Consider the following 21,932-nt stretch of genomic DNA (forward strand, 5'->3'; position numbering starts at 1 on the left):
AGTGTCCCGCCCCTATTTATTATTATTTGTATTTTTGTTTGCGGCGCGGGTAAAAGCGCCGCGTCTTTTATTGTTATATTTAAAAACCTCGTGAGGATGCATGGCTGATCAGCTACTGATTATTTAACTAGCTGACAGTCATGCATCCTTACCAAACGCGTGCAGACTCTGGCCGGGGGATAATAAGATAATTACCAACTAGTTAAATCCCTCGGCCAGAGTATATAAACCAGCAGCACTATGCACTCGGGGGGTGGAGTGTTCGAGAGTGGAGAACGGGAGAGAGAGAGGAAGAAAACAATTGCTAAAACGTGCTGGAGTATCCAGCACGAAACTTACTTGTTTGTTTATTCGTTCGGCCCTCGTGCCCTTTTGTTTGGTGTTCTGTTAAATCTTTTGTTTTTGTTTTGTTTATTAAATACGCTGAGTGCACCAGCACTCAGCTTCAACCGCCCATCCACTGTTTTGGTTTGAGTTACTTCCTGGTCCGTGACGTCATCCACATCACCACTGCGAGCCAGACTGCCACATGCCAATTTAGCGAATTTCCTCCCAAATCTAATGACTTTAAGGGCTGACTTGTCAAAAGCAACTAGCTACAAATCTAGTGATTTTTCAGGACAGTCATCAGAGAATTTCAGAGATATAAAATCAGTAAAACGTTTCGATTATCCTGTATTAGCAACGTTCTTTTATAAGAATCATCATCAGGATAATCAAATGAAATCCAGTAATGCCCGGCCCCATTTGAATACTCAAGGATCTTCAATGCACCTTTGCTTAGCAACAGGCTCAACAACCACAAGCCTGTTTCCAGGGGAGACCAGATTTCACGTGACACCGCACCGGCATGATCGCCCCCCCAGCGTTCCTGTACTTCCAGGTTTAGGACTACACCTCTGCTCATGATATGGTTCTGGAACATCAGTAGGTTTTGCAGAACAAGAAACAGTGATCTAAGATGTTGAACATTTTACGACTAAAGAAATGTGAAGTATAAAATGTAATTATATACCGTTTTTGCCGCCCCCTTTCAATTTGCCGCCCTAGGCGGCCGCCTGTTCTAGCTGTATGGTTGAGAATATTCAAACATGGAAAACCCATGTTTGTCTAAGCAAAAGTACATATATGACACTATTGAATTATAGTACTGTTGTCTTTTTGCAAATTTATTGTGTTAAACTAATACATTGTAAAACCTGGAATGGCTTAAACTGTTTTTGCAATGGGAGTCTTGCAGTAAAATCAGACTGTTTTTGCAATGGGAGTCTTGCAGTAAAATCAGACTGCTTTTGCAATGGGAGTCTTGCAGTAAAATCAGACTGCTTTTGCAATGGGAGTCTTGCAGTAAAATCAGACTGCTTTTGCAATGGGAGTCTTGCAGTAAAATCAGACTGCTTTTGCAATGGGAGTCTTGCAGTAAAATCAAACTGCTTTGCAATGGGAGTCTTGCAGTAAAATCAAACTGCTTTGCAATGGGAGTCTTGCAGTAAAATCAAACTGCTTTGCAATGGGAGTCATCAGACTGCTTTGCAATGGGAGGTTTCCCATCCATTTCAAGAGCACGCATCGGCTCACCTGGGTATGCCTGTCGCCAGTCAGGTTTTACACCGCAGATGCTGCTCAGTTGAAGGAGAGAGTGTGGTAACATTCCTGGCTGCTGCCATTAAGGAAGTTGTTAAGCTTGCTCCTGGGCTTTCAGCTGGTGTTGTGCCTGTCTGCCAAAAGCCACAATGAAGCTCTGGTTTGGCAAACAGACAGCAGCGCTGAGAACCCAAACACACTTTCATTCACACAGAGCGGCTACTGTGAGCCAGCAGGAGGAATCCCTCACACTGTGATGTTATCTTACTGGGGGAAAGCCAGCAAATTCACTGCAATGTAGTGCAGGCCAGAACGTGGAACTGTGGATGTGAGAGGAAAGGAAATTAAGTAACAGTCTAGTATAGTTGTGTTTGTTCTTTTAACTTTTTTCCTTCAGATATCGTTTATACATAGCTTTCCTTTGCATGATATCTTTAATGTACACTTTCTACTGTACAGTAGTGTCACTCCCTTTTTTAGAAGGTCATTTGATGGGGTACTACCAAGTTTATACTATAGAGGATTTAGTACTGGAGATCCGAGAGCCAGTACATCAAATACAGTCTAGATTAGCAGAGTATTGCAACCACCAAAAACTGTCAAAAATATCTAATCTATATTGAGTGGCTTTAATGGAGAGCTGCTCTAAATTAAGGAAGCGTACTGCACTAGGATTTGAGACTGACTTGAAATCTTGTTAATTTCCATGAGCAGCAGATTGAGATCAAATCCATTTCAAATGGGACTCTGTCAGTCAACCCCAGTTAGGATTGTAGGCTGGCAGAACTCCATCTCTCCATACTGATGGGGGAGTTACCTAATGAGGGTCCAATGCTAAGAATGAAAAAATAAAATGTAGGCTGTGAATATATAATGCTGTCAGGGAAATATTAGAGGTAGCTGAATTTCCTTCTTAATTGCGATTATGCAAAATGTGATACATGCAGGTGCTCTTTGATCTTGTGTAATGCCTGGCTGCAGATTGGATTGTAGACTGCAGATGGAACCAGCTGCAGCCCCAGTTTGATACTGGGAACGAGATGAGATTGCGTTTTACAGATTGGTTTCATGGTGCAGATGTGGCAGAAGTCTGTATGTAGATAACTTTGTTTAGATTCTGTGGGCCAATGCTGACTACTTCCCAATACTGGGGAAACCACAGAGTTTTATGAAAAGGGAGAGAATAACTAAATACCATATATATATATATATATATATATATATATAATATATTTTTTTTTTAATTCCATAATGATTCTGGCTTTAGTAATCCAATACTGTATTTAGCAGTTATTTCTCCACCCTAAGAAGAGACAGTTTTAGCCTTCATAGAAAACACACAGCAAAAGCAACAGGGTTTGTCGCAACCATGCAAATTATAGCATGGCAACGCATTTCTAATCTAGGAAGACTAAACAGTCTTTTATTTTGAGCGAGGTTCAAAGGAGAAACAACTTGGTATAATCATTATTTAGCATAATTGAGAGTATTAGATTATAGGGATATAAGGAGGCGTCCGTCCGTCTGCACAGTATGGCACACAGCTCAGAAGTTTAAAGCACTCTCATGGCCTCAGTAGAGCTCCCAGAATCATGTCTCCTTCTGGTACACCAGAGTGTAACAATAAACCTGACCTCCTGTAACACTGCTGTTATAAATACAGAGGTTTAAAAAGTCCCCAGGATGTGATGACTGAAACAAATGATACAAAGTGAATCAAACCCTCTTTTCCACTGTGCAGCCGAGGAGGAGCCTGGTTGTGTTTCCACTGCAGAGCCCGAGCCACGCAGCTGACGGCACACGCAGGCACCGCGTCGAGCCTCGCGTAGACGTGGCATTAAGAAGCGCTGTGTTTGAGTTGAGAAAGGCGGATCCAGAGGTTACGGTTGTGTTTTTCTTCGTTTTTGTTCATCGTATATTACTGAAATGCAACAACGGGCTGATTTACGCAAAGAGGAGAAGAGTGCTTCTTGGAGAGAGCAGTGATTTGAATCGGGCGAGCAAGATACTCGGTCTTGAGCGTTCTGACTGACTCAACATAATGATGAAGATCATTCCCCTTGCCCCTGGCCCTGCTCGGCTCCGAGACACATTCAGATGTTTTGTGAGGTTTTCACTCTGCTTGACAAACAGCCGTGAGGGCTGGGGCCTTAATATAAATCTAAAAAGAAAATTGTGTCAAGATGGTGCTCGCTTTAAAAAATGTATGCAAAGTAGGAAAAATGCCCTGGAAATATGGAAAATGAAACATCGATAATGCGTCAGTAGACAAGTTTGTTTTTGCAGATGTACTCTGTGGTCGTTCCATAGTAAATATTGCGTTGTTGGCTGCCATAGGTAATGTCGTCTGTGTGCGGTTTGAGGCTGTGCAGATTTATAGATGTCTTTAGTTGGTTAAACGTGCGACAGACGATAGACAGTCTATATGTTACGAATGCACTCCTCCACTGGGATAATAAGGAAATTCACCTTTTGAAGTCTTTAAATATCGAGCAGTCAGCGTCCAACTCTGCCACCGTTGAGCTGCATGTGACACGTACAGAAGGTGCCTCAATATCAGGGCTGCGACTTGTGTGTTAGAATGGATGACTCTGAAAGATCATCAAGGTGCAGATCAATCAGGCAGGGTTTCCTTTGGGCTTGTTTTCTCCTTGCCTCTGTAGAGGTTGGGTTTGTTTTCTTCTGTTTTACAATGGCTAATTCCACCTAGCTTTTAGTTTCCAACATTGATTAGGTTGTTAATTTTAAAAAAAACATTTAAAAACATGTGCGTTTCCTGAAAACACTATTGATCACTATAGGGTTAAAAGAAGCTCCCTGTTTTACGACTGTATATTCATGTGACAGGCTTCTATTCACAGTTACTGAACAGGCATTTCAAATGTGAATGAGGTGGCTCAGTGGGGTTGAGTCGCACCTGCTCTGCCCTGCCCTGCCTGCTCATTGTTATCTCTTTGGAGGAGGACTTGTTTATCGCTCCTCTGTGTTTCGCCTCCCTCTCTGTTCACTCCTGAATTTTTATTCTGAGTGAGTATTAACCCTTTCCCGGCCTTCTATTTGGTGTTGAGAGATTTCCTAACGTCAAGTGGCTTGCTGGTGTTCATTATGTTTGCATCGCTAGATCTTCTTCAGAACGGATATTCAACCAGGTCTGATGACATGCCAGAAAGAGAAGGTATTGCCTTCAGGAAAAATCAGGAATTTCCCTCTGCTTTGCACAGTATCGTGAATTTGTTTCCCATTAATCAAACTTCATTATAATTATTATAAATAAATCGATTTTGAAGACACAGTTGTCAAATGTTAATTATCAGATTTTAACAAGTAGGAAACACAGAGGAGACCCCATGAACGTTCATGGCTGAATAACCAAAGAGCCCCCAATGGGAAAGAAAGTGTGTTTAACTCAATTAAACAGCTGAATTCCAGGAATTACCTTCCTTAGGGCAAGCTCTTCCTCTCTTTTGCGATGTAGTGTGGAACACTGCAATTTGATCTGACATTTTGTTCAGAAAAAATTGAATACAAAATAATTATTTAATGTTCGATACTTCAACGCTTTTATAATTGTTAGTATTTTAAAGAGTAAAAACTGATCGCAGTGCAATTCTCAGGATATAACGATACATGTGTTTCACTGTATGCTGTTGGGAAGATGGGCTGATCTGAATGATGCTGCATTAGATTGAGTATGGCTCTCTTGCCTATGACAATGGTTGAATGGAGTTTGGGATTTAAATATGTACTTGTGGGTTTTGTCTTGTCTACATATATAAAGTCACTGTAGTATACAGAAAAAAAATATTGATATTATCATGGGAATCGATTATTGTCTCAGTCATACCCTCAACCTGTTCTGTGTCATTTGCAGGAGCTGAGTGAGCCTCACTGGGAGTCTGAACAAGTCCACTTCCCACCATTAGACAGACGAGTGCAGAGTGGAGACATATGGAACTGGACAGATAAAGCACGGACCAGGCTACAACTTCAAAGGGATACACTGAATAATCCCTTCTAAAAGATTGCAACGATTTTACAAGTGCAAAAGTACTTTGAGAACGTAACAGAACTTCAATGAAGCTCAGAACTGCTTTCCAACAAGACTAGTTCTGGTGCAGCTTTGCAGAAAAAGCCATTCTGAGGATTGTATTCCTGGGAGGGCATTGCACAGGGAGATTGTGCCACTGTATCCCCATCCTGTGATTCTGCTTTTGTAGCCAACACTCGCTTGAAGAAACGGAACCACACGTGAGGATGAAACTTCAAGCAGTCATGGAGAATCTGCAGAGGCAGCAGAGAGCCAAACTCCAACTGCAACTCGAGCAACAGCAGCAGCTAGCCAGCCAATCACAGGCACAGCTGTCCTCATCAGCCAATCCCGGCACGGGGAGAGAGGAGCCTGCAAGGGGCAGACCTGGTGGGAGCCCCGCCCCTGAGGAGGGCTCAGGAGAGCAGTCTCACACCCAGATGGCAGCTTTGGCAGCCATGCGGGCGGCAGCAGCAGGGCTACAGAGACCCCCTGACAGCCCCCTGATGGAGGACAGCAGCGAGGATGAGGAGGAGGGAGGGGATGAGCAGTACAAAGATATGATGGGCTCGGAGGAAGAAGAGCACATGTGAGTCTTGAGACCAATTTTGAAGCTACTAACATAAAAGTAGCAAGAAACAACTCCAAAGACTCCAATAGACCCCAATTAGCCTTATTCCTGGACTACCTTACCTAACATTAGGTCGTCTAAGATTGGTGCTAATCATGGTCTAGGAAACTAGCCGTTGGACTTGATTCTTGCTAATTTTGTAATGTTCGTAAGAACAAGCGTGGTGGGGAAACTCACTTCAGAACAGAAGGTAGAGTAAAGAGAGTTGTAAATGCATGGAATATTCTAACAGGTGAAGCAAGTGATCTATTATTCAAGCTTTTAGTGTCGCCTGTGCTTTACCTGTCCCCTCAATAACCCTTTCAACGCGATTTGCTTTGATATTTACTATTCCCATGTCGTGTATAATTCAATCCAGTGTGGAATGAGAGAGTGGTGCAGTCTGCAACCTCGTTTCTTATTCGATTATCGTGTAGGCGTTTATCAACGATAATCGATGCATTGACGTTTTATTTTTCAAAATAAAGAACAAACATTCTTTTTTTTAACAGAAGATCCAATAACTAAAAACTAGACATAATAGTTCAACAAAAGGCACAACTCACATTCAAATTAGAACATTTCTGATTATATAAAAAGAAATACATCTGAAAATGCGTGCGTCCGCATTAGATGTCCCTTTACCATTATTGTAATAATAATAAAAAATACTATATTTTAACAGAAGTCATTTCGATCTTAACATTTTATGCTCAAAGCAAAACATTTGAATTAATCTCACAAAACAAACTACTGTACTAAATTCAGCTTTTTTTTTTATATAATATTGCCATATAATCCAAACACAACATACTTTGAAGCAAAAGGAGGTAATTGATAGATTTAATATTGGCATTCTTTTGAAATGATTACACAGAACATAAAAGGATGCTGTGTTCTTGTCACTTTTTAATGCAGAAAAATGCAGTGAAGCAACTCCCCTCATTTTACACGGTGTATATACAACGCAAATGTAGAGGCCAAAGTGCGTATCCTAGCAACGCACTGACGTTCTTTATCTACCGTAATAGCACTAAAAGAAGCGCATTCTCATACACTCCAGGTTTTAATGCAAACCGACAACAGGAGACTTCAAACTGGGTTCTAATTCGATGCATCGGTTAATTGTTGCACCACTATAATGAGATTGAATCTCTACCCCAGCTGTGCACATTGTAAGGTAATTCAGAGTTTCACAATCTGCAGGCATGACAGGCAGTGGCTTCAGTATAGTTGTGTGTTGACGCGACACAGATTTTGGAAAACTACGCTCCGTATTTCAGTATGTTTCATTCGTCATTTGTTGCCGGATTCAAGAGCTTTGACAACGCCAACACGCAAGCCAGCTTGAACATTGCGTTGCGGCTTGCGAGATCTGATCCACAAACTCTCTCACAATTTGATCTTAAACCCGGTTAAGAGGCGGATGGCTTGATCCAGTTTTGCAGACCTGTTGAGTCTCCCTCCTTCAGTCCCTAACTCCTTGCTCAGTTGTAGGTTGATGGGCCGGTGTCAGAATAACGTATTGCAATGAAGTCAGTGACCTGGGTCATCCCTAGGATGCAGCCCCTGCTGTGGGAACAAGATCTGGCTTGAGGTTTGCCCAGGGGGGCTCTGTCCTTCAGCTGCTCATCCTGGTCCTTTAGTAAGGAGGGAGGCACCATCCACTTGTAGAGCTGAGGGACTGGGAGGGGTACAGTGTCGTCCAGTAGTGAGAGCTGAGTGACTGGGAGAGAGACAGTGTGGTCCAGTGGTGAGAGCTGAGGGACTGGGTGAGAGGCAGTGTGGTCCAGTGGTGAGAGCTGAGGGACTGGGAGGGAGCCAGTGCGGCCTAGTGGTTAGAGTGGAGTGACTGGGAGGGAGGCAGTGTGGTATGGTGGTTAGAGCTGAGGGACTGGGAGGTAGGCAGTGTGGTATAGCAGTTAGCAGACCCATTTTGATGCCTTTAGTCTTTCTGGAAATGCTATCAAAAAAGATGTGGCATAATTTAACATACTATATTTTTTGCAGAAAGAAGAAGTGGGATGAGGAAGACTTTGAAGAGGAGATGGAAGAAGACTATGATGATGAGCTTGGGGAGGAAGGGGTGGGGATCGTGGGAGGGGCCTCTATACCAGGAAAGGAGGCCCCACTGCACCGCCAGCTCCACAGTCACCCCCAGCTGCTGAAGGCAAAGGGGGCTGGGGGGCAGGAGCTCCGAATTCAGAGTTTACCCTCCCAGGGGTCCCTGAGTCAGACGCCAGGGCAGGACCATGGGGACTGGACCTACGAAGAGCAGTTCAAACAGGTACCCACCTTCATCACCTGAGTTTCAAAGGTTTAGCAGCACAGGGGGTTGTTGAGAGACCTCCTGCTACTATAGATGACACATGGCTGTTGCTTGGAGCGCAGGGCTGAATAGTAATCTCACCTTGTGGAAGGAGTGTGATCTGTTCTTGAAAAAAATCACGTGACGCCGTCCAAATTGAGATCTCCCAGGCAAATGGGACATGTGATTAAAGCAGAGAATAGCAACTTGTTTGTCTAGTGTTTAGAGGTGAGGATCTGGGAGGGAGGCGGTGTGTAGTGTTTGGAGGTGAGGATCTGGGAGGGAGGCAGTGTGTAGTGTTTAGAGATGAGGATCTGGGAGGGAGGCAGTGTGTAGTGTTTAGAGATGAGGATCTGGGAGGGAGGCAGTGTGTAGTGTTTAGAGATGAGGATCTGGGAGGGAGGCAGAGTGTCTAGTGTTTAGAGATGAGGATCTGGGAGGGAGGCAGTGTGTAGTGTTTAGAGATGAGGATCTGGGAGGGAGGCAGAGTGTCTAGTGTTTAGAGGTGAGGATCTGGGAGGGAGGCGGTGTGTAGTGTTTGGAGGTGAGGATCTGGGAGGGAGGCAGTGTGTAGTGTTTAGAGATGAGGATCTGGGAGGGAGGCAGAGTGTCTAGTGTTTAGAGGTGAGGATCTGGGAGGGAGGCAGAGTGTCTAGTGTTTAGAGGTGAGGATCTGGGAGGGAGGCAGAGTGTCTAGTGTTTAGAGGTGAGGATCTGGGAGGGAGGCAGAGTGTCTAGTGTTTAGAGGTGAGGATCTGGGAGGGAGGCAGAGTGTCTAGTGTTTAGAGGTGAGGATCTGGGAGGGAGGCAGTGTGTCTAGTGTTTAGAGGTGAGGATCTGGGAGGGAGGCAGTGTGTAGTGTTTAGAGATGAGGATCTGGGAGGGAGGCAGTGTGTCTAGTGTTTAGAGGTGAGGATCTGGGAGGGAGGCAGTGTGTCTAGTGTTTAGAGGTGAGGATCTGGGAGGGAGGCAGTGTGTCTAGTGTTTAGAGGTGAGGATCTGGGAGGGAGGCAGTGTGTCTAGTGTTTAGAGGTGAGGATCTGGGAGGGAGGCAGTGTGTCTAGTGTTTAGAGATGAGGATCTGGGAGGGAGGCAGTGTGTAGTGTTTGGAGGTGAGGATCTGGGAGGGAGGCAGAGTGTCTAGTGTTTAGAGATGAGGATCTGGGAGGGAGGCAGTGTGTAGTGTTTGGAGGTGAGGATCTGGGAGGGAGGCAGAGGGACCTAGTGGTTAGAGCTGGGGGACTGGGAGGCAGTGTTGTGTGTTTTTTTTGTTTTTTTTAACTGCAAATGAGATGGCTTTTCAATAGAACAGGGAGGGGGTGGGAGAAATACCTTGTCTGGAGGCTGATCCTAATGCCGATACGTCTCGGCTATTGTTGGATGAAGCCTGGTGGTTTTATTTTGTGTTGGGTCTCATGAACAAAAAACAAAGAAACAAGAATAGTGAGGAATGTTCCCGAGGCAGCTTGAATACCTGCTGGCTACTCGAGACTCCTATCAGCATGGTCGAGTCACTTACAATAACAGCATTGCTCTCTGAAATCACACTGGCAGGAATGGGATCTCTGGATCTGTAGGTGTCGAATGCACTGCAAGCGAATCACTTTACTGCATAGAAATGTGCACAGAAAAAAACACTATGGGATGGTTCATTTCAACTCCTTGTTCATTTAACTAAGTTGGAAAGTGGGATGTTTCCTTTTTTTTTTTTTTTAACTTGCTCTTTTCAATAGTTTTTTTCCCACGTGTTTTTGTTTTTATTCACGTTCCAATCGCTGATTTTTAAATTCATTTTGAATTACAAGACTAACAGCCTAATGTATTGATCTTGGCTCCTCCAGCATGACAGACTTCCCACTCAGAAAGTTGCATTGTCTTTCTAAAGGGGAGGGACACACCCAAACTGTGCACTGCAAAACCAACACAAACAGCCAGATATTTATACAGCGCTGGGTGAAATAAAAAAACACAAGGCAATTCAGTTAGAGACATAACCTGCTAAACCAGAGAAGTCTGCATTAAACATCCTCACTGCCCTCCGGCCCAGGCACAGCTATGCTTTGATCCTCAATTCAGGGGGCTGGTTTTGTGCTTTAAATGCAAACAGAAGGGCCGATAGAACCCAGCTGAGTAGAAAAGAAGAGCCTCTCTTTAAAAATTCATCACAGCTTCTGTTATCTGGTGTATTAATGGAAGCCTGCATTAAAGATTTAACAGTGCAGGCAAGGGAGAGAACATGTGGGGGCTAGCTATTGCAATATTAATCTATTGAAACTAAGCCTGCTTATACATTTAAAAGCACAGAATCAAGTCTTTTTTTAAATACACATTCCTAGTATACATTTTTTTCTGTTGAGGGTTTGATCTATAAATCTGTGCACTCTTTTTTTAGATTTTTTAAACAAGTTAACAATTTTAAAAACATTTATATACATCAAAAATATTTTGATATTTGTGTTGCACTTTAGTTTCAAATTCATATTTTTTGGTGTAAAACTACACAGCTTATTTTCTCTTTTTTTTCTATAACTTAGATTTTGAATCTTAAATTGTAAGATGGAAAATAAGGAAGTTAGTCAAGTTGAATTTGTTATGCTTCTAATGCATTTATAAAAGAACGTTGTACTTAATACTGTACAGCTAATAATATTGCAGATTTCAATATCGATCTAAAGTTCTGATATTGTTTGTGAAATTGAAATGTTTGGTGAATTTTTTCCCATGTGTGTAGGTGTTTGTTGGAGAAGTAAAATTCCAATGGTATTTTTTGTAAAAGACCAAACAGGTAAATCCTGTGATGTGTCGCTAGGGTTGCCAACTGTCCAGTTTTTAAACCTGCTGCCCGGATTGCCAGTACACTGAAAAGCTTTTGATAGGTCCATAATTTAATGTATGCTGCCATTCAGTTATTTTCAGCAAATCGCTGTAAAGATAGATGTTGCTAGGAGCCAAACAGAGAAGGAGGCGGTGCCTGTGTTGTAATAGGGATGGCAACTGTCCAGTTTTGGACGGGACATCCAGTTTTAAGAGATTTGTACGCTGTCTGTGGGGCTGTGGGGGGGAGGGGGGTCCGGTTTTAAGATATTTGTACAATTGGCAGCCCTGTGTGTAAGCGCCCTCTGACTGACTCAGTGAAGACCACGTAGCTATAAATGAAATCTTTCATTTCAGACCTACCTCTTCATCAGGTTTTAACCACCTTGAGTGGTTCTCATTGCAGTTGTTCTGTCGGCATTGCACAGATCTCAATAAACATATCTCTTTGAAAAGGTACAGTACTGTGCAAAAGTTTTAGGCAGGTGTGAAAAAATGCTGTAAAGTAAGAATGCTTTCAAAAATAGACATGTTAATAGTTTATATTTATCAATTAACAAAATGCAAAGTGAGTGAACAGAAGAAAAATCTACATCAAATCAATATTTGGTGTGACCACCCTTTGCCTTCAAAACAGCATCAATTCTTCTAGGTACACTTGCACACAATTTTTGAAGGAACTCGGCAGGTAGGTTGGCCTAAACATCTTGGAGAACTAACCACAGTTCTTCTGTGGTTTTAGGCAGCCTCAGGTGCTTCTCTCTCCATGTAATCCCAGACAGACTCGATGATGTTGAGATCAGGGCTCTGTGGGGGCCAAACCATCACTTCCAGGACTCCTTGTTCTTCTTTACGCTGAAGATAGTTCTTAATGACTTTCGCTGTATGTTTGGGGTCGTTGTCATGCTGCAGAATAAATTTGGGGCCAATCAGATGCCTCCCTGATGGTATTGCATGATGGATAAGTAGCTGCCTGTACTTCTCAGCATTGAGGAGACCATTAATTCTGACCAAATCCCCAACTCCATTTGCAGAAATGCAGCCCCAAACTTGCAAGGAACCTCCACCATGCTTCACTGTTGCCTGCAGACACTCATTCGTGTACCGCTCTCCAGCCCTTCGGCGAATAAACTGCCTTCTGCTACAGCCAAATATTTCAAATTTTGACTCCTCAGTCCAGAGCACCTGCTGCCATTTTTCTGCACCCCAGTTCCTGTGTTTTCGTGCATAGTTGAGTCGCTTGGCCTTGTTTCCACGTCGGAGGTATGGCTTTTTGGCCGCAAGTCTTCCATGAAGGCCACTTCTGACCAGACTTCTCCGGACAGTAGATGGGTGTACCAGGGTCCCACTGTTTTCTGCCAATCCTGAGCTGATGGCACTGCTGGACATCCTCCGATTGCGAAGGGAAGTAAGCATGATGTGTCTTTCATCTGCTGCAGTAAGTTTCCTTGGCCGACCACTGCGTCTACGGCCCTCAACGTTGCCTGTTTCTTTGTGCTTCATCAAAAGAGCTTGGACAGCACATCTGGAAACCCCTGTCTGCCTTGAAATTTCTGCCTGGGAGAGACCTTGCTGATGCAGTATAACTACCTTGTGTCTTGTTGCTGTGCTCAGTCTTGCCATGGTGTATGACTTTTGACAGTAAACTGTCTTCAGCAACCTCACCTTGTTAGCTGAGTTTGGCTGTTCCTCACCCAGTTTTATTCCTCCTACACAGCTGTTTCTCTTTCAGTTAATGATTGTGTTTCAACCTACATATTGAATTGATGATCATTAGCACCTGTTTGGTATAATTGTTTAATCATACACCTGACTATATGCCTGCAAAATCACTTTGTGCAAGTGTACCTAGAAGAATTGAAGCTGTTTTGAAGGCAAAGGGTGGTCACACCAAATATGGATTTGATTTTTTCTTCTGTTCACTCACTTTGCATTTAGTTAATTGATAAATATAATCTATTAACATGTCTATTTTTGAAAGCATTCTTACTTTACAGCATTTTTTCACACCTGCCTAAAACTTTTGCACAGTACTGTATTTCTCTGAACATCGCCTTAAGGTTGTAAATGTTAAATAGCAGACTAACAACTAAACTTAATAAATGTGAACTATTTTGAATTGTGTTTTGCTCTGCTAAAATGTGTTCCAGTGCTTTGAGAGGACCTGGTCTTGAAAGACACTATAAGTACAATGCTGTTGTTGTCGATGGTACTGGCTATGCATTGCCTGTATAAAAACAAGAACCTCTCACAATGATTGCAAAGCTGAAGGGGATTAAAAAAAAGAAAAGGACTTGCGTTTTACTAATGTACACTCTGTCTTGCGGTTGTTGTACTGGAAGTTGGCAGAGCAGCTGAAAGGAAAGAAAGATGCTTTTATTAAACACTTCCTAGCAGACTCAGGAGAGAGTGAGCGAGCCAGGCAAAGGTTGAGCTTTTATTGGCAAGGCAGCTGCTTTGGAGGAGTTCCAGCAGATATTTGCGGGGTAGGTTTATGTCCGCGAATTTCAGCCAAGAGAGAAGCTATTAATAATTGGCTGGCTCTCACACAGCGTAGCAGGGAGGAGGAATGTAAACAGAGATTACATAAGCCGCGGCTGCCATGGAGACCAGCATTTTTTTTTCTTTAATTTAATCTTTAATTTACTCGACAAGCTTTATGTGAGGCACAGAATTCTCTGGGTGTGAAGAATTCCTTACAAGGAATTGCTAACGGTGGTTATTTTACTAAATGTTTTGCAAGGTTTTTTTTTGTTTTGTTTTTTTTATAAATTTAGTCGTTGCCAGTGATTTTTTTATTATTTTCTCCCCAATTTGAAATGCTCAGTTATTTTTAGGCTCAGCTCACCGCTACCACCCCTGCGCTGACTCGGGAGAGGCGAAGATGAACACACGCTGTCCTCCGAAGCGTGTGCCGTCAGCCGTCCGCTTCTTTACACTCTGCAGACTCACCGTGCAGCCGCCTCAGAGCTCGGAGGACAACGCAGCTCTGGGCAGCTTACAGGCAAGCCCGCAAGCGCCTGGCCAGACTACAGGGGTCGCTGGTGCGCGGTGACCCGAGGACACCCTGGCCGACCTAACCCTCCCTCCCACCGGGCGACGCTCGGCCAATTGAGCGCCGCCCCCTCGGAGCTCCCGTCCACGGTCTGCTGTGGAATAGCCTGGATTCGAACTCGCAACATCCAGGCTATAGAGCGCATCCTGCACTCTAGCGAGTGCTTTTACTGGATGCGCCACTTGGGAGGCCCCTGTTTTGCAAGGTTTTAAAATCAATTTTCTTACAGTATAGCAATATTATCACTGTTCACTTTTTTTTTCTTCTGTTGATCTTTTGGTTTTTCGCCCTAGCCCTGCACCCAGTCCTGGGCTTCAGAACTTCCCATGTTTGGGTTATTGCACCCAGTCCTTAGCAGCTTCAGAACTTCCCATGTTTGGGTTATTAGTGAAATGATCAGGTGCCAGGAGTTTGAACAGGCAGGCACCTGGGGAATCTGAAGACACACCTGTAGTGAATCTGTAGGCTTACAAGCAGGAGTTGTTCATAAAGGAGGAACAATTTTATTTAACATGAAATTCCTGGCTCCCAATCATCTACATAATATTGAAAAGCAACATTGCCTTATTCTAACTTCTCATGAGGATATTATTGGCTCAGTAAATAATAATGGCTCTGTATTGAAAACAAACACTTTGGTAATCTTTGTTGTGTATTAGCACTGTTTGGCGTGCTATGTTCACATGTTCACACCCCACTGGTCATACTGGGATTTGAACTATGGGAAACTTGGACCACTGTGGTGTCTCCACTTTTCTGATGGTTTTGCAAAGTGGAGCTAATCTGCGTTCCCCTGTGAGACAGACAGACAGACAGACAGACAGACAGACAGACAGACGTTTCATGTCCTCCTGCCCTAGTTTCAAGACTGCTAACACATTCTCATTGGGATAAGCCCACAATGTTTTGTTTTTTTTGTTTTTTATTTAGTAGTCGACAGTTATTTTATTATTTTCTCTCAATTTAGATGCTCTGTTATATCGTGTAAAATAGCGTTGTGTGTGTGTTCAGTGGAGAGCGTGAGAGTCTGGGCAAGCCTCTGGAGAGTAGTGTGTTGGGAACTGGCTGCTTGTCAGAATCCCTCTTGGTTATTGGCACAGAGCCAACAGCACAGCAGGTCACTGCTCTCCCAGGTGATTGTCAGCTAATGTGATAATTGAAGCAGTTCACAAAGTGAGGTTCCTACAGCTTTCAGAGGCAGGGAGAGAGGGAGTGGGGCTGTGCAGGCCTTCTCTCTCTCTCTCTCTCTCTCTCTCTCTCTCTCTCTCTCTCTCTCTTTCAACTGAGGATGGAGGTTTTTTTAGAATTAGAATGACAAGTGTGTCCATTAAATTAGGTGCAGTAAGGGATAAACAACGCTAAGTGTTGAATCGGTAAAAATAATTCACTGTTTCGAGTGCCGTTTCTTCCCAGTTGATACTTGTTCGATAATGAGATTCAATTGATTGTTAATTTGGTAATTGGATTTGGTTTTTGCTCTTTTGTTGCGCTTGGTTCAAACAGTTAAAATGTTTGTCTCATGTTGTAGGAATGTTGTCATAAGTTCCTCAGAGCTGGAATTTGAAATCCCACTTACACAGACACAAGTGTCTGTTGTAAGTGAAGATAGTAGCGAGGACTGTTTTAGATGTAGAACATGTTAATAGAATGGATGAAGACCTAAGTGTCATTGCCAGCGATTTGGTTTTTGAGAAGTACTCTGGCAAAAAGTAAGTGGGCTGTTCGCTCGCTTGAACAATGGTTCAGCGAAAGAAATGCAAAAGCAAGTGCAATGTGAAGTGCTAAACTGAAACCACAAGCCCTTTTCAAAGCCTTGCGTTTGAAATGTGTAATACTGTCATTAAGGAATTGTTGAAATGATTCTTGAGGAATGAAATGGTATTCGCTTTTCTGTTGCATTGTTCTGACTGTGGTTTTGTTTTCTGTGGATTTGCAGCAGTAACTGTGGATTCGTTTAATCAACTCTATATCTGCCACGCACTCAGCTTCTCTTCAAACTGCTTGGCTGTAATTACACCTTTAGCAGCACAACTTCTGTACAGGGCTCGGGGTATATTGGCTGAAAATGACCTTCAGTGTTGTATATTATTGGAGTAATTATTGAATATAAAAATTGAATTTAACAAGAGCTTGAGATAAAACATATTAAACCCCCCTGGAAGGGGATATAGTGGAGTTGCATTCAAGTCTGTGTGTCACACTTCACATTTATCTGCAAAACTGCTTATCCAAATGTCATGACGCTTGGTCATTCTTATTCTATACCACTCTGTACATACTGTTGTCATGGTCATCACACTGATAGCTCTAATTTGTAATATATAGCTGTGGTTTTGAATTGGCAATTCGTATCTTAAGGTTCATTATAAGGTACTATTATGTTTAGACAGGGATCTAAAAATGGTATCATGAGGAAATGATCTGATGTATTCTTTTGAATGAATTGACTGTGCATGTATAGCTTTCTCTTTCTTTTAACAGTCATGACTAATGGTCTTATCAGACATCATACTTTGTGATTCATACTGTACCGTGACCTGCATATTGGGATCTCAACCTTAGTGTATGTAGCCTATAGATAATTGACTTATCCCGGCTATGCCGAGACGGGCTCCTCTTAATGAATAGGCTTATTAAGGGGAGTTGCTGCTATAGTCCCCCCCCCCCCCACCCCCCCCTGCACACACTTCTTTCTTTGAAAAGGGGAGAGGGGAGGACAGCTGACAAGTGGAGGACAATTGGGGTTCACCGAGGTTAAGCGCTAACTTGTTCTCCCATTGATCTGTGTTCCTGGCAGCGTGCTGTGACATCATCATCATCATCATCATCATCCTCTTCATTGTGATCCTTGGGGTGGCAGCTGTTTAGAGCCAGGGGTGCTGACAATGCAGTATTGATCCAGGTTTACACGGTGCGGGTCAGCGCGTGTGGCTTTCTAGCATTGTCAGTGTTGTCGATTTAAATTTGCGAATTATTGATTTGATTTATTCTGATAATTAACTAAGTATCACTCAATGGCAAATGCATGCACCTTTTCTAAGAATATTTCACCAATATTTTTTTGTAAAAATGTCACAGACCAGTGTTAGCAATGCTCACAACCCCTGAGGTTCTGGAAAGCACGGTTTTCATTTGAGAAATAAAAGCTTTGCAAAGCTTCGACATACACCTGCTGCAGGCGTGCGTGACTCTTCCCAGTCGAAAGCTTTGTCTGCGCAGGTCATCACTGGTATTCGAGGAAAGGGGTTAATTCACTGAAGCACAGATTCTGCCTCTTTGAAAGTTGTGATCCAGGCCTCATGATGCTAACTGACGAATATAGTGCAATATGTTGGTTCTTGTAAAACAACACTTGAGATTCCTAATATATTTAAGCGATAACTGCAAGGTGCAGTCTACACAGATTTAACAGGGATTTAAACCTGGGACAATACTACATTTACAGTACTACTAACTTTTTTTAAAGCTCCTGTATTTCAATAAAAAGTTGCTCTGAATCAGAATTCAACTGAAATAGGCTGCGGAGTGGCTGCCAATGGGACCACCGTACAGCCCCATGTTATTGCAGTGTAACAGGGTTTGGTATCCAGTTAAAAGAGGGTGACCGTGTACAATATGATATAGATACAGCGACCGCCCCATATATTCTTTATATATATTAGAGCTACTCCGATTAATACACTGAGAGCAGTGACCGGTTTAATCAACTAAAGATCTGATCGCAGATTTTTTTATTTTTATTCAATTGTGCAGTTCAATTTTTGTATATAAAATAAAATCAACCAATAGAACATCCTGCATTTTCTCCTCGGCAGTCCAATCATAAATGAGCAGAGGCGGGACATGAACTGTTGAAGGTCTTTAGTAGGGTTAACCAGTGGGAGAGTCAAAGATCTGCCCCTTGTTATACCAGTGTCCAATCATGAGTGAGCAGAGGCGGGAAATAAATATGTTAGGATAGCTAAATTTCATGCGAAATTGCTTATTATAGAGACAGTTTTGGAGAATTATATTGAACTTTTTACAAATTAAAAAAAAAAGTCAGACAACGGAGACATTGTAGTTGATTTGGTTACGAATCAATTTAAGAACTTTCTCAGAAAAAATGGAGGGGTGCACCAAAATACCTGAAGGCACCAATTCTTCAAGTAGCGGTAATTATGTGGAATTACTTTCTCTGATTTCTGACTACGACAGCATGTTAAACAATCACTTCAGTCAATAACCACAGTGTTCTCGGGTACCTGTAACAAGATTCCAGACGGCGTCATCTCTTCAGTGCCTCGGGTTCTGCTAGATTCAGAAGTACAAGGAAGCCAAGTACATAACTATGTGAACAACCGATGTTCTGTGAAAATGTGTTCCATTTACTAAACTAAAAATAATTTTAAAAAATGCTTTTAAAAAGACCAGATTTCCATTGGTTTATTTGTATTTTATTTTTTAGATTTATATTGTTTTTTTTAGAATTACTATAAGATTGACTTTCCTTTTCCGTTAGTAAACAATTAAATGTCCGTATTCCATTTTGTGTCAATGTATTTGAATGGTACGGGAACTGGCCTGTGAGCCGGGAGGGGTCAGGGTTAACAAGGGTCTGCCTGCCTCTGTGTTTGAGGAGACAGTGTGGAGAGGAGGGGCCGCCTCCTCACTGTTAACAAGGACACAGTGTTAGAAGGACATGCCCTTCTGCTTAAAAGGTGCAAGTGTTGGAGCGTTAGGCCAATCTCAGGGGAAGGAATCCACTGGAGAGACAAGATTAATCTGAGAGGCTTTCTCTACAGGATTGACCCCGGCCAGCAGATACTAGTGAGTAGTCACATGGCAACTGGCCATCATTCTCGTAAAAATAATTCAGCCTAAATAAAAGCCCCTCGTTGTTTATTTGCTGTACATAAAAATATGGGAATACATATTGAATAAGGATTACACTACACCAAGTTTAGCACCTTATTTGGTCTGTATATTTTTACACATCAGTTATACCTTCTTTCAAACATATATATATATATATATATATATATATATATATATATATATATATATATATATATATATATATAAATAATGTGAATGTGTGTGTGTGTGTGGGGGGGGGGGTTCTGTTTATATCGGACACAGACCTGAAACCCCGTCAATGATAATTCGATGCAGCTTTGTTTTTGTTTTTGCACTCATTTGAAGGAAAGCTGTCGTTTGGGCCGAATCCTTTTAATCCTGAATCCTGTCACCTGTCATGAAGCAGCTTGCAGACACGTCAGTGATCCGATACAGGCTCCTGTCTGTCGTATCAGACTCCTCCGATATGAATCTGATATGCAGCCGCAGCTGCTTAATGAGAGCAGATTCCAGCATCTCTGTGCCCAGCAGACCTCCATATATAACCTCCTCCTGCTGCTGCTGCGGAGCGGGCATTCCAGAGCCCTGCTGGAGCTGCAGAGACGGAGGGCGTACCTGCTGGGCTCCCCAGCCGTTAGCTAGCATTACAGAGTCAAATAAAGAAAATGTACTGTCGCACTGTCCTTTCTGTAAGCAGTGGGGCAGCAGTGTGGAGTAGTGGTGAGGGCTCTGGACCGGAGGGTCGTGGGTTTAATCCCAGGTGGGGGACACTGCTGCTGTACCCTTGAGCTACCTAGATTGCTCCAGTAAAAACCCAACTGTATAAATGGGTAATTGTATGTAAAAATAATGTGACAACATCTTGTAAGTCTCCCTGGATAAGGGCGTCTGCTAAGAAAGAAATAATAATAATAATAATAATGACAGCTGGCCCTAATTTAAATCGAATAGCACTCCTGTTCACATCACCCTTTTCATCTGTAACTTCAACAATGCTCAATCAGATTTAGATGGCAAAATTATGAGAAACGAAGTCAAGCAGTGTCACCATTTGTCTGTTGCCACGCTGTTGTTTTTACCATGTGCATCAAATCGTTTTTTCTGCTCTGCAAGTAAGCCCCGTCCGGAAAGAACTTCAGTCTTCAGTGTGTTTAGCATCATGAGGTGAATATTGGGGGTGTGGTGGCTCGTGGTAAGCAGTGCAATCTCATTTATAACTTATTCTTTTTGTTGCAAACTTTATTCAAGTTAACGCTGTATAATGATGTCTTTTCTGTCTGTGCATAACCAGCGTTTTGTGTGCTTGGGGCTTTCCAGTTCTTGTCATACAGATCATCATCTGTGTTTCTTGGACCTTTTGATATTGTATCAGGTACCGCTAGTAACTAATAAACCAGCGATATAGTAACAGCCTACAAGTAAGTATGTTTGATGCACATTATTACTTACGGTTTCTTCGTAGTCTTATTATCTGTTATTTTTACTATTCCTAGTAGTAAACTAGTTTTTCATGGTAGCGATGCTGTATTTCATGTTTTGAAATGTTAAACAGAAATGCAATATGAATAATGCAATAAAAATGTCAAGCAGGAAACCGCAGATTTATAAAACGCTGGTTTTATTGCAAACTCCGATACCACTCTTTAGTAAATCCACCAGTGAATGTATAGGAGTGTTTGATTTCAGTAAACTTGTCACATGCTATTGATTTGTCAGTGTTTTGCTAAATTCACTTCTGACAGGATCACATGCTACCGATGCATTTGATCCGGATCAGAAATGGCAGTGTAAACGCTCCTCTTGGTTACATCCCTAGTTAAGGCCCCTTGATCTAGGCAAGCTATGTGGTTTGCAGTGCTGTTCTTTAGATACAAACTGTAAGCACTACTGTAGCATTTTCATTTCATTAATTCTGTTTATATGTACTGCAAAGGTAAACTGCAGTCAGTTTTGCCGCGGACAAGTTCATTTCTGTGAATATCCCCAATGGGAGTTGAAACATTGTCCGTAGTACATATTTCAGTCACATTCTGAATTACAGACCACTGTCCTTTTCAAAACAAACCAAACTAAATGCTTAAGTGCAGCTCAGTTATTCAGGTTTTAAACCAGCAGCCCATTAAATAGCATTGGCACCTGACACGTCTTCCCTCAGGCAGACAGCACAGCATGGAGAAGGAGACGTGGGGGGAGGGGAGTCTGTACTAGGGGCCCAGGCTGAGCTGCAGTCCAAAGGCCGAAGCAGTGTAAGGTGTGGTCTTCTGGTGTGGAATTGTAGAGGAGGGTTACAAAGAGCATTGTAATGCTCTCAGATAAACGCACTGGGCTTGTCAGGGCGTGGTGGGCTTGAATTTGGAGTCAAATTCCATATCTTTCAGCTCCAGACTAGGGGGTGGGGGTATTTGCATTGTTCTGTATTGGTAGCCTTTTTTTCTGTGTTTTTGATCTCTTTCAACACTGCAGATCTTAATACAAGTCAAGTAGTTTACAGGAAAGAGAACTCCACTCCACACTGCAGAGCGCTCTAGCAGTATAGGAAAGAGAACTCCACACTGCAGAGCGTTTTAGTAGTATAGGAAAGCATTGAACTTTAATACAATTTACACATGAGAATCTTAACATGGTTTGAACATGCAAGCACAGCTGGCAGCCACATGATGGAGAGTCAAATCTCATGACTTGTCTATCCATCCAG

The 21,932-nt window shown here is 42.6% G+C and overlaps 1 protein-coding gene across 1 annotated transcript in view; it reads left to right on the forward strand.

Annotated features, from left to right (window-relative positions):
* LOC117428844 (AT-rich interactive domain-containing protein 3A-like) overlaps positions 1 to 21,932 on the forward strand; it is a 44,856-nt gene that overhangs the window by 9,347 nt on the left and 13,577 nt on the right. The window contains exons 3-4 of the mRNA XM_034911977.2: positions 5,456 to 6,200; positions 8,232 to 8,508. Of these exons, the coding sequence (XP_034767868.2) occupies positions 5,839 to 6,200; positions 8,232 to 8,508 (639 nt within the window). The 5' untranslated portion in view covers positions 5,456 to 5,838. The remainder of the gene's footprint in view (positions 1 to 5,455; positions 6,201 to 8,231; positions 8,509 to 21,932) is intronic.

Source organism: Acipenser ruthenus, chromosome 49, assembly GCF_902713425.1.
Source record: "Acipenser ruthenus chromosome 49, fAciRut3.2 maternal haplotype, whole genome shotgun sequence".
Lineage (NCBI taxonomy): Eukaryota > Metazoa > Chordata > Actinopteri > Acipenseriformes > Acipenseridae > Acipenser > Acipenser ruthenus.